The sequence below is a fragment of the Vigna unguiculata genome, chromosome 8 (genome assembly GCF_037176805.1).
Source record: "Vigna unguiculata cultivar grain cowpea cultivar isolate G323 ecotype 2 chromosome 8, ASM3717680v1, whole genome shotgun sequence".
Taxonomy (NCBI): domain Eukaryota; kingdom Viridiplantae; phylum Streptophyta; class Magnoliopsida; order Fabales; family Fabaceae; genus Vigna; species Vigna unguiculata.
Window position 1 is genome coordinate 20996058 of NC_140799.1, and position 13803 is coordinate 21009860.

Below are 13803 nucleotides of genomic sequence, written 5' to 3' on the forward strand. Positions count from 1 at the left end.
CTTGAGTAACTCAGTTAAAGGGGCAACTATCATTGCATAACTCCTAATAAATCTCCGGTAGTAAACCGTAAGCCCCAAAAACCCCGCAATTGTTTGATGTTCATTGGCTAAGGCCATTCCTACACTACAAGGACTTTGTGATGGTTCATGTCTTCTCCTTTTCTAGATAAAACATGACCCAAATACTCAATCTCGGTGATTCCAAATGAGCATTTTGAGAAACATGCATATAACTGATGTTGATGTGAGGTCTTCAAAACAATATCCAAATGCCCTAAATTATCCTTCCACTTAAAGTTATACACCGATATATCATCAAAAGAAACAAACACAAATTTTCTCAACAAGTCCCAAAAGATTTCGTTATCAAACTTTGAAAAGTGGATGGTACATTAGTGAAGCCAAACAACATTACAACCCATTCATAATGACCATAATGTGTGCGAAAGGCCGTTTTATATCGGTCGGTTGGATTCAAGAGAATTTGATAGTATCCTGAACATAAATCCAGTTTAGAAAAAAGTGTAATCCCATATAACTCATCAATGAGTTTATCATCAGTCGGAATTCTACTTATCCATAACAGTAGCAACAATATGAAATTTGATTAAAAGAAATGACAGTATAATGACGCTTCCCACGGTAGATCCAAGGTCATACCTGTATAGAAATAAGAATAGGAATAGGTAAGAAGGAATGTTCAGTAAGAAGAGTAGAAAGAATTTCATCAGCAAGAAGTTTGATACCAATTTTCATAATTCCTTCATTCCACAAAGTCCCGCAAATAAGTGTTTCTCTTTCCAATTCTTTTTGTTGTCCTCAAGCACTTGAGAGAAGGATCTACTGCCACGTGTTTTTATTTTCCACCTCCTTCCCTTTGTGTGTTACAACATCATTTAATATCAATCAATATTATTAGCAGACTTTTAATTTTGAAATAAATAAAAAGCTAATAAAAGAATGATATTTAACGTGATATCTTTATTGAAAAAAGTGTCCTTTAATAATAGGAGGAACGACCTTAAAAAAGAGAAAATAATATAATCAAGAGAGATCTATATAATTTTATGCTTTCTTATAACTTTTATTATATGTTTAATTCAAAATATCATTCACCAAATTGAATAAACAAATCTCCTTTCACCTTTTAGTAAGAGTTTAATAATATTCTCTCCAAGATATTAAAGACGTTGAAAATATTGGATAAATTAACACATGACTACCCTCTCGAGAACTCCTTATTTAATTTGGTTGAAATTCTGTCTCCATGATAATATGGTTGCAAATCCCAAGAACTAGAAATTTTCCAAGCAACTAGGGATGGATTGAATGTATGGCTGTAACCGTTAAGGAAAAGTCAGTCGTAAAAATTTAATGCAACAGAACAAATCTGGTGAACCGGCCTACAAACATAAGCCAATTGCTTCCTCACCTCATCAAATGTCTTTTCTCACCCCTCAAAAGCTTCCGGAAAATTAAGGATGTTTGACTTCTCTAAATAAAATTTTGGAATTGATTATTATGTTCCAAAAAGTAAATTCCAGAAATGTCCTTTTCATTTACACACATTTATTATCTCACTTATATTTTATCTAAAACTATTTTCGGAGAAACTTCCATATGGTTTATGTTAATTTCCATTTGGCTTCAAATAATTTTGATACGCGGGAATAGAAGGTAGTAAGCACCCAAACAAAAGTTCAAATAATGTTTTGTTCACTATTTATTCACAGTCTACATATTCTAACATGCCAGCAATTATGTTCCATCCTGGCCATATAAATTTTGGTAAAAATAATCACAAAAAAGAAACTGCAAATGTTAAATAATAAATTGAAATGGTTCAAAATGTAACCAAACTATACATATTAATTCCGTTAAGGTAAGAATTCCTAAGGTATAAGCCATGATCAACTTCTATTTTCCCCCGTGACTATCAGCCTTTTTTGGGGCAGTTCGACGGTGTATTTTCAGGTACCCAAATTTTCCAGCACCTGGTGATGAACCCTCAAAAATAAAAGGCATGTAACCAGTAGCTTTCTTGTATCTCTGTTGAACCTGCATCAAAATTCGTTGTAAGGTTCAGATTCTAGTTTTCATGATGTCTCACTAAGGCAAAGTTCTACAAAGAAAGAATCAGATGCTACCATGACAAATAAAAACAGCATTTACTATGAGAAAAAGTTAGTTTAAATATGCTTTTAGTTATAGTTTTAATTTAACTAAAACAATTGAAAGTTTGTTTGGATAAACAAACTTTATTCAAGTAGAATCTTAATCCTGAAAGCCTTAGTTACCTTCTATCCACAACAGATATTCAGTATTTCTTAGTTATGATATTGTATTAAATTAAATTCATAATGAAATGAATACCTCAAAAATGTGTTCACTGCTCTTGAGACAGTTTCTACCAATTACACAAACTGTTCCGCCTGAACCACCACCAGTTATCTTGGCTCCATATAAAGTTCCACCTTCAGATTTAGATTCAGCACTGTGCTGCAACTCTTGCACTAAATGTACGAGCCTATCTGTTCCATCAGAGCCAAGTCCACAAGCACTGTAGCTGTAGTGGCACTGCATAAGATAGTTAAAACTTGATTACTTTTTCCGATTTGTGGTTTGGTGTTCTTCTTCAATTCCAATGCCAAAGTTAATATTCAAAAAGAGGACAGGAAAATAATTTTCTATCAAACAAGTAATAAGTCTGTTAGTTGCATTTTAATCCAACAATTAACAGTAAATAATATAGACATTCAACTAACTCTTCTGATCTTCCTGTTATACAAAGAATGTTAAAAGGATGTGAATGATTTATTATGGACAAGACATTGTTCATAAGATGTAAAAAATTGAATTTAAAATACTAAAAATAGGGACCAAAGCCAATATTATCATGGATTCATCCAAAATTATTATCATAGTAAGTTGATCAACTGAAGCTGTGGATGTACCTGATATAACAGTTCTCCTAAGGATGCAAGCTGATAGGTTGAAGATGCAGATGATAGAAGTGCTTTGAAGGTCTGCACAAAATATGATGGATAATTAATTAAAATTCAAATAATTATAATAGGAAATAGGAAATATGATATATACTTGCTTCATGATAGCAGGTAAAAGTTACCACATTATGAAAAAAAAAAATGTTTTAAGAGTCAACGTCTCTTGTAGAATGTGGATTTGGTGTGACAAAGTATTCAAATGTACCATTCTATGATCTACATAATATAACAGTTATTTGCCAAATATAAATGACCGAGATATAGAACCTTATACACGGGCTTGACTACATAATTAACTTTCCAAAAAAAAAAAATACAAAGACAAATTTTCTGAAGTATAAAATTACGACAGGAGAGTTTACTGAGACTTGTATATAATAATTGGGCAAAAGAATGCAACAACTAGAACTAATCATCAGTTACTTGTAACCAATTTAATGCTTTAATGAAGTCCTAACCTTGACTCGGAAGTTTTCATAGATTGGATGCGTTGTGGGAGCTTTAACTACGTAAGTACGCTTGTGATCAATAATAGTGACAGCATCATTATGATTTTCATGTTGCTCTAAAAATGTCTCACCAACAATGGACTGTGGAAGAGACTTAGAATAAAGAGCCTCAAATCTGCAAACAAAAATGAATAATACTTAACGTCCAAAATTGTAAGGATTAGTACTGGTATCTAAAAGAGAAAGTTGATGAAGAAATTGGAAAGGTCAATACAATGTTTAAGCATAATAATGATCCAATTAACAAGATAATGAGACCATTTTATAATACTCCTCGAAGCCATTGCATAAGCAATCATAGGGTGATTATTGGTAAGTATCGTAGTAGTTCTATATGCAGAATTAATTTATCTGACATAATAATCCACTCATGATAACCTTTTTTATGGAAAGGAGAAAAAGGGATTTACCTATGAGGTGGCAAATTACATAAATAATCTAAGGAGGCTTCTTGTTTAAGCAGTTCTAGATCATCTTGTTCCACTTCATCATAGTTCAACCCATTAGCAGCACAACTGTTGGACAATTCCTCAGAAGCCTTGGCCTTTATCATCTTCATACCCATAAAGGTGCCAATTCTAACAGAACCATAGTCTGCACCTCCAACGCTGAAATAGACAACACTTACGATAGTTCATGAACATGTCCAAGATAGAATAAGGACTGAAACAGGATATTCTTGTTTAAGCATAGAACTATCCAAAAAGTTTATGCAGTTAAGTTAAGGCTCATAAATTGTTCTTGTATATCAAAAGGGCATACCTTCATGAAAGTTACAATTACTAAAATCATGAAAACAGACCAAAGATAAAACCCTAGCATGTCTTACAAGTTAAGCACAAACTTTTCTTATACACACATACTACAAGTTCAAAATATTCAACAAAAATATGTAAAAGATCGAAAAGCTTTACAAACACATAATAGAGCCAAATTGTACATGAACATTGGAGAAAGTCCATTTTGAAATGATGTTGGCAGTTCATGCAGAATCCCAGAAACAGATATAAATGGATAATTTTGAACAGAAGGATAAGGAAGTAAGCGAGAAAACTAAGGCTTTTGTTTCTGCTGCTCTGTCAAAGAAACTCTCTCTCTCTCTCTCTCTCTTGTTGTATAATGGATGCGAGTTAAGTACCAATGGTTCCATCCAAGTAGAAACTATATCTATAACCCTCACTATTGTTGCACCACAGGTGAGTGGCAGTTAAAATATCTTGCCATCATTTTTCCTTATATTTCCCCAAAAGACAACCAAAATTCTTGTTTTATTAACACAACCAAAACTGATGTTCACAGCAGAAAAACCTGAATACAGTAAATCTGGCAAATAATGATAGATCACCAACCTGTGTCTTATTCCAGAATCAATTCCCCAGAAACGGATTTGGCTGGGAATGTCAACAAGACCAATAATCTCCGCAGGCTACAACAATAAAGAGCAGTACCATGATATAGTTTCTAAAGAATAAGAAAATATGCTTTTAGATAGCTTGTAATGATGCACACCTGGCAAACCATAGCAAGAAGTTTGTTGGCTTCACCACATGCTGAAGCCATCTGGTCCATGACTCCGCAAGGAGCTCCTACAATGTGGTTTTCCACCTGATGAAAATTGTAAGAGATCAATTGAAATTACATCTAGAGGACAATGCATGCCAAAGATAAAAGATAAAATCATAGGAAATCAACGTAGATCAGAGTAATGCATAAAGTCCAACCTTCTGGCAGAGTATGGCCAGTTCCCTTGGGCTGATATTTAACCCTGAGTTACACAAACAGAGAAATTAATTTACCCACATGACAAAAATTGGACCTACTTAGGCATTCAGTAAACACCAAAATGGTATCAAGATCATAAAAAAGAGAAGCTTCTCTTTTCGATAGAAGAGAATGAACCATAGATAAAAGAGATCTCCTTTGAAGAAGATTAATTTTACTCAATGTGAAGAAGCAATAAAATGACCAAAATTAATGAAAGAGTTAACACTTTAGTGGTTGAAAATTTAACATAACTGAAGCATAATTACCATGAGCAGCTGCAATAGCAGACATACTAGCAACCTCCACCGAGGCAGAAGAGGATACACCTTTCCCTTCTGGAACTGCAGATGAAACCTACATATTTGTTTACAATGTCTACATATTAGAATATAAAAAATATGGAGATAGAGTAAGTGGAACAATTATAGGCCAGGACAATTGTTTCAACATTGCACTAAAGGAGGAAAGGTACTCCCATCTAGAACTGAGTTGAATGTGAAAATCAGTGGCAATGATGTTATCAACACCCATGGGGAATTTTATAAGCATTCAGTATGAGTTTATTGTTTGTGAAAGAGAAGTATCAGTAACACAGGTGGAGAACAGGAGGTACCAGCATGCTTATACTATCTTCAAATCGAACACCCAATTCAGTCATTAACACCAAAATCGCACCTGCTACATATGCTGCCCACCTGTGATAGTTATTATATTAGTCTGATGGAATGCCAGACATGCCTTATTCATATAATAAAATCATGCATAAGTGTTACCCACTTTTGGGAAGGATCTTGGGCAAAGTATTTCTTTGCTTTCTCATATGTGATTGGTTTGCCTTCTTCCATAAAATCAGACAAATCCATGTCAAATGTTGGGCCTCGATTGCTCAATTCTGATCCAAATGATACCTGACATGATCCAGATTCATTTAGAACACACAATAAGAAAGTCTTATTATAGCAAAAACTGCAAGGAAAGATATCCAGCTAATGTTTGTATTTTATAATCAACATTATTCACTCCTCAAGCTTCATTGTTACACAAACTCCAATCAAGTTGTCAATGTTAACTCATAGTATATAGAAATTTCCAAATGTTCTCCAACATACGATTTGCAAGACAGCGGTAGGATTTCCCCCTTTGTCATTCTGCCGAGCTTCAGCATGTTTCCATAGCCTATGTTTACTTGGATGGATTCTTTGCAAAGCGACATGGCAGGCTTCCTTAATTGGCATCTACAGAAAAGTGAAAGAAAGAGAATAAAAAGGCCTTAGTGAGTAGTAGTTTTTATGAATAACTTTGTCATCTCTGTAACATTTTCAGACTAAACCAATGGTATAGAAATGTGACAACCAATGTTTAGCACTGTACATCTCAGTTTTACTAGTAGTGTTATGCACTACAGTAGTAGTAGTTGGGCATGTAATACGGTAGTAGATATTCATCGTGATAAACAATAGAACTTCATGTCTACAATAATGTATTATCATAAATGTTAAAGTATGTGAAAAAGTTAAACAGTTGAAACTATATGTAATAAACACTAAAGCCCTTAGGAGATTGATTCAACCTGCAGGACAAGACTTCCAGAATAGTCAGCAATACCACCCATAACATCTAATCTTCCAGGAGCTCTCGTAACAAAAATGTCCTCCTGTCACCAGTATAAAACAGTGTCAAAAGTTAAAGAACAAAGAGCAGAAGGTCTTCGAATTTAATAGATAATGAAATGTATTGCCACAGTAATGTTGTCATAATAGTAATGCGATTTCATCAGTATTTCAATCATTAAAAGAATTGCTTGTATCCACTGAGAACTCTTAGGCTAAAAGAAAATTTTGATTGACCACATAAAAATGATTAACACCTGCCAGTTGAAGAGACTGGCCGCAGCCTTGCGCTCCCGCCTTTTGTGGTTCTCCTCTAATTCAGATAGGCTATGTAAGAATGCTTTAGTATCCGGAAGTCCTTGAACATCTCCATGAAGAATGTCAAAGTTTCCAAAGTCCCTGAAGAAACAATACAAGGAAAGAAAAAGGAGACAGTTATATTATTACTTATTAGGAAACAACCAACAAGATTATATCCCCCTGAAAAAGTGAGGTGATACCCACAGGCTCAATGCTAAGCTTCCATCATGCACAGGGGAAGCTGGTGTTGAGGGCCCAAGTTGGTCTTCAGCAGTTGTATACCATTCTGGGATTGTAATATCTCGGCCAGAGGCCCTTTGAAGTTGATACCCAAGAACTATGGCATCACGCAACCTTCTAGCACCGCTAAGCTGGATATTATAAAGTCAAAATTGAAATGAAGATTCAAAAATTTTATCACTTTCACAACATTTTCATGAAAGCAAAGTTGGCCAAGGCTGGCAAAGTTTAACAAAAGCCAACAACGAAAAAGTTATATCCAGAAGCTGTTTACCTTATCTGATGCATAATTTTTTCCCAAAGCTGTCTCCTGCAGGATGCGTGCTGCCACCTACATTTACAAATGTTTTATAAAAATTAATCACTTCTCTTGGAATGATTAAAACCATCAATGCTGACATAGATATACATGATCAATGTGGGGAAAGGAGCAACCCTAGAAAAATTTAAGCATCTGGACACGAATTGGTAGATGATTACAACCCAATAAAAAGATAAACATTTTAATGTTTCAGTCAAATTACAAAAACAGATCCCAATGTAGAAACATCTACCCCGAGCAGTAAAATTATTGGCAATGACAATGCTAGGTTAAATATTACCTGTCTTATTGTTGTATATGACTCATCAGATAAATTCAGAATAGTGATAGTTTAAAAGATTTTTAACTCAAAATTCTAGTGTAGGTTGTTACAAAGGAGGGCCAAAGAATTAGCTTTATAGGTTACACTACAACTGGGTCCTTCAGGACAAAAAAGCGCATTGTTAAGCCCATTTAGGTTCCGATTGTCTTTGTATCTCCATTGCAAACTTTCTTTGCTCACACAGGTCTTTTAACTTTTCAAAAACTAATGTTACTGTGTTTTTCGGTTTAAACAGTTTCAATTCATTATTCAAACAGACACTTTGTGGTCATGAGGTAACAAATAAGGAAGGTTAGAAATTTCTATCATTCCTAAAATAATAATTTCGACAAATTAACTTGATTTTTATACACTCTATTTCTTCAACATGAGTCCATACCCTTCTCCTTCATTCCACACAAACCCTTCATAGTAGAAAGAAAATTTTACGGGTAGCATAAATATAAAGTTTTTGAAGAGTTGATTACTAAAAGAAATAGATAGTACCTCGCCACCATTAATGCCTCCTTCGTAGCTGGGTTTCAAACTTAATGCTCGTTCAAGATAAGGTCTCCAATGACCAGTCAGTAAATCCCTTCTAATCATTTCAACACCACATTGATAATGCTAAGAAACAAAGATAATTTCTAGTAAGGCACTCAAAACAAATAACATTGAAGAAAAAAATAACTAGCAGAGAAAGTCAATAGAATACCTCAAGCATATTTCTCAAAAATGGTTCCTCATTGAAATAATCTCTTCGTACAAAGACAAAAGGACACTTGTAGGCCAAGGCCTCACTAACTGTGCCGTATCCAATTTTCCCTATAATAACAAACAGAAATTAGAAACTCTTTTATCTAATCCATTTTTAGTTCCAACTGTATGCATTTTATACTGACCAAGCATACAGTCAGATGCTGCAATAATGTCAGGTGTATATGCATCTTGAGCAAGTTTTATAAACTTAGGTGGAAGGTCATCACTTTTAGAAGCACCACAAACCTGGATCGTAGAAGTAAGGCATAACAATAATACACAAGTACAATAAATGAACATTTTAAATGAGACAATGATACATAGCAGACTGGCTAAAGAAGTACCAGGCACAACCAGCCAGGCGGTAAGAATTCCTCCTTTAGCTTCAATCCTGATGGCTGGAGACAAGACATAATAGAGGAAAAAGTAAGATGAAAATTCAGCGACTCTGTTTCAAATAATTAGTAGAGTTCCATGCCCCAAAATCCAGAAAAGTGTAAAATTTACAAGTACGTGGTCAACAGATGACCAAAGATCAATAACAAATCAAATCAGTACTGACAATAAAATATACTGCAAAATATCTTTACAGGAACTGTAGACTTTATTAGTGCCAGAAATGTTAATTAGAACAACAGATGAATATATGCCCTGCTGATTTTAAAGAATACAAAGGAGTACCCACAGTTATATCAAGAACATTATTAACTTCATGAGGCAATAATCAACGGATATATGATAACTGAAATAAATGATAGAGTGATAGATAATACTATTATACAGGTACTTTAATTCAGTTGATCCTAATAAGTTATTAGTAGAGTTAGCTCTCGGCAAAGTATTAAAGATTGTATGTGTAACAGCAGATTTATTATAATCATGAGATTTTAATTGAAACTTCTGTTTTATGTCAAAAGATGGTCATAAGGGAAGATAATTTCAGAAAAACTGAATGAGTGACATCAGGAATAAGGGCATCACACTGTTTTGCATTTGACACTTAAGTGGGATAATTAAAGCGTCCAACACAAAACAAAAACATACCATTACAACAGCATCCCACAATTCAAGTACATTAACAACATAATAGCATGAAAGTCAAAGAGACACAGATAGCAAACAATTATTACAACCCATACCAAGAAAAAATCAAGGTTTGGTACTTAAAAGTGGAGCTCTAGATTACCTGCCCACCGAAGTTGAGAATAACTAGCTTCACATCATCCGTTACTCCAAGTTCCTTCCTCACCTTCAACAAGAAAGATCACAAGCTCAGAATAAGAGATAAATCATCTTTTCATAAGATTCATATTGGTTTGTAAGGTATACCTCTTTTGCAGATTTGTGCAACCTCCTCACAACGAGAGGGACATCAAAAATATCCCGAAAAGCAGGCACTGCAAAAATTGGAGATGCCAAATTCTATTTAATCATTATCATCACCACATCTAAGTGGATATTAAATTAATATTGGTTATTGGCATGAAATTATATAAAAATTGACTTACTTGGGCAATATCCTGGGAGGCGAATAAGGAACTCGCAATGTGAATAGTCTTCCGCAATCTGCAACAGGATATATTTGACTACACTTATTTATCATGTTTCAAGCACAAAGCATAACAAGTGAAAAAACAAAACTAGGAGCATAATTTTCCATTTAAAAGTTTTACTTCCATTCAGCCTATTCTTATGCTTCATGGTTATTGTTGGAAACAAACTAGGCCATATCTGTAGCCACTGCAGGGTATCTTAACAATTACGACACTAGCATTACAAACTAAGAACATAGATGACATCCAAATAAGTCCACTTTCTATGATAGTATCAAAGCCTGGCCTAATGAGATTTCTTAGATCTATCATACCATCCATTATTGGGCCTCTATCTAACAATCCACAAATATCTACTCTCACATTCAAAATGTTCAGGAATGAGAGGACGTGTTGGAACATCAACTAAAGATATGGCCAAATTATAATCTATAGATGCGTGCAAACCTCATATTACAAACTACTTTGAGAGGTTAGATTAAGCTTAAAGTCCACTTTCTAAGAAATTTTAACAAATATTTGTGAATTCTTTCATGACTCTTCTTCAACCTTGATAGCTGAGAAACATTAAAGTATTTTGTAAAATTACATATTTGTCACAAGTTTTATACAAGTGACTAAATGCTGAGCAAAAAAATTCCAAATTTTTGTACAAATAAGAGAATCCGCAACTTCTGACATTTCTTTCAACAAACAAAGTTATGAAACAAGATAACTTGCTATATGGAGAAGATTTTATAACCTCCCAAACTATTGAACGATGATTTAGTCCAGCAGCCATGACATACTCTGCATAGATGAAGTCCCAACTGAAATCACAAAGACATGGAACGAGACTAAATATGGGCTCTGAACAAAAACAATCACTCTTGGACATACATGTACATTTAAAGTTTCAATTGATACAGCAAGACTACTTAAGGCAATAAAGTAGAAAGTATATGCATATCCACATACGCAACATAAAATTGATCTATGACATGCATTTGGAATAATGAAAATACCCTAAACTGAGATGAAAGGATACATAAAATTCATGAAAATATATTTGTCAGCTAAATTTTCTGACATCATAAGCAAAAAGCCCATGTCCTTCCTACATATAATGGTCCTCCCTCAACAAATTACTGTAAGAAACAAAAGAAAAAGGACATTAAAGGAAAATGGAGGTCTGCATAAGATACCTGAAATTGGTCACACAAACAGAGCGAATGCCAGCATCTGCTGCTGCTCGACATGCAACTGGGACAACATCTGAGACCTGCTTTCTCGTGTTAGCTTTACAAGGATCCATCAAGTATATAATATAGAAATTCTATTTTTGTGGAGGAAAAAATAATGTTCTTTTTGAAAACATTTGTTAAATATTTAAAGTATTTTGGATAAACTTTTGGGGAGAAAAATGCAGAATCTGAAAATAATCAGATCTTAGATTTTTTTCAAACAAGCAAACAAACCCAAAAAACCTGTTTTTTTCATAATTATAATCAAATGCAAAATTACTTCTGCTACATAAAATCTTTATCAAAAAATCAACTTTTCACCCACCCTTATAAATTACCTTTTACAGAAGTCCAAACTAATGTGTTTGAAGTTATTCTAAGCATTATGAATTAGTTATCAGTTTCCCTTTCACTTTTGTTTCCAATAAAAATGGGAAGGACATATAATGTACCACTAAGTCAGCTTTGATAGAGTTCAGCCACTCAGATTCTTGAGCCAAGATTTGTGCACGGGGCTTCACTGCTGTTTCAGAATACTAACATAACCACAAACAAGCAAGGGATAATAAGCAACAGAAATAAACAACATTAAGACATCTACCTCAAAACACAACAACTATAAACAATCCAAAAGGCAATGGCATTGTCATACCTTAGCCAAAGAGGCAAGGCGATCAACCGTCAATGCATCTGCCTGAACAGCTCCACAGTCCAAAAGCACCTATTTTACACAGATGGATAAACAAACATGAACGTATAAGCAGTCTCTTCAAAGCAATGTACTTGTATACACAATGAAAATTCTCACAAACAGTTCGATCTGATCCGGGTTCCTATCTATTGCAATTGGGATCATCATGACACTAAAATCAACTCCACCGAAGAACATTAACAACCCTTAAACAACATGTTTTTTTTATAGCACAGAACTCCCCTTTTTCATCAAAATCATGAAGCTTCCACAAGCAACAAGGATAGACTACGATCCACAGGTTACACATATGCGTTTAGACATTATTTCTTCTTTAACAATCATATCAATTGTTAACTAGATTATGAACACTGCCTTTTGGATAGCATTACAAAGAGACTTTAAAGATAAAAGAAATAGACAAATAAGCAAAAAAATTCAAACTCACTTTGCGAATGAACAAGCGAGGAGACTGTATTTCAGTGGTGAAAACGAAATCAGGAGCACCAGTGACGACGTGCACATCATGCCCCGCATGAATCAAATGCCGCACCACCTAGCATACAATTCGAATAAAAAAAAAACCTCCCATCATAACAAAACCAAAAAGAAAAAAAGAAATACCCCCACAAAACAGACACAGAAAAATTCAAACTCTTTTTCATTTTGTACGAGATGATCAAGGACAAAACTAAAAACCCAGAAACAAAAAACAATTTTTAAGAATGAGAGATAAAGCACCCATTTAATTGGAAAAACAAAGGTGGCTTGGTATAGACAGAGACCTCAGTGACTCGAGTGGCATGGCCAAAACCATGACCAGTGACATAATACGCAAATACTAGGTGCTTTGTGGAAGCTGAGACTCCATCACTCTCTTGCTCGATCCTCATTTTGCAGTGATTCAACTTCTTTCAAAGTCTCCCACAAGAGAATGATAGTACTGTATGTTTCAGATGATAAATTGGTGCTTTTATATATTATCCACGAAGAAAGAATGAATGAATGATAATTAATTAATTAATTAGTTAAACATGTATTAATCACTTCTTTCTGTTATTATTATTTATTTATATTTACTATTTTCAATTTTGTTACTTTCCATAAGATATATCATCAATTTTGTTAATTTTAAAAATGTAGTGTTATTATATTTTACCTAAACTAGAAAGGTTGATTTAAAAAATGTAAACCTTGTTGTGATTAACTATACAAACTGTTATTATATATTTTATTTATATATTAGTTATAAATTAATTACATTATTCACAAATTAAAATGGTTAATATTTGTTTGCTAATTATTTTAATAAATAGAAAAGAATAACATATTAAAGCTTTAAAAGGCAATATAGTTAGTTAACATTTTTATTGATAGTGATGAAATTAATTAAAATAAATAACAAATTAGTTCTACATCAAAATGGGCTTTGTTTAAGTCAAATACAAGGATATTTTTTAAACAATGATGTAAAATCAAATTGAATAAATTAAAATTTATTTATATACAAGTATTAAATATGAAAA

The 13803-nt window shown here is 33.6% G+C and overlaps 1 protein-coding gene across 1 annotated transcript; it reads right to left on the minus strand.

Moving 5' to 3' along the window:
* Positions 1-1699: 1699 nt before the first annotated feature.
* LOC114194636 (L-arabinokinase-like) lies at positions 1700-13232 on the minus strand. The gene is made up of 29 exons (XM_028084984.1): positions 13063-13232; positions 12726-12833; positions 12239-12307; positions 12039-12122; positions 11548-11624; positions 11106-11172; positions 10319-10376; positions 10140-10207; positions 9997-10059; positions 9155-9208; positions 8954-9056; positions 8767-8876; positions 8559-8678; positions 7703-7759; positions 7393-7559; positions 7146-7287; positions 6849-6932; positions 6388-6513; positions 6056-6186; positions 5892-5973; positions 5545-5632; positions 5236-5279; positions 5024-5119; positions 4864-4940; positions 3925-4122; positions 3464-3629; positions 2955-3026; positions 2374-2577; positions 1700-2058 (listed from the first exon to the last, which is right to left on the minus strand). The coding sequence occupies exons 1-29, from the start codon at positions 13168-13170 to the stop codon at positions 1918-1920; spliced, it is 2964 nt and encodes a 987-aa protein (XP_027940785.1). The 5' UTR covers positions 13171-13232; the 3' UTR covers positions 1700-1917.
* Positions 13233-13803: the final 571 nt, after the last annotated feature.

Excerpts from the sequence above, each read along its gene's own strand:
- LOC114194636 (XM_028084984.1), bottom strand. The coding sequence starts at position 13,170 with ATGAGGATCGAGCAAGAGAGTGATGGAGTCTCAGCTTCCACAAAGCAC. Across the intron at positions 12,308-12,725 it reads CTCGCTTGTTCATTCGCAAA|GTGCTTTTGGACTGTGGAGC; the intron begins GTGAGTTTGAAT and ends TGTGTAAAATAG. Across the intron at positions 6,933-7,145 it reads CCAGTCTCTTCAACTGGCAG|GAGGACATTTTTGTTACGAG; the intron begins GTGTTAATCATT and ends TACTGGTGACAG.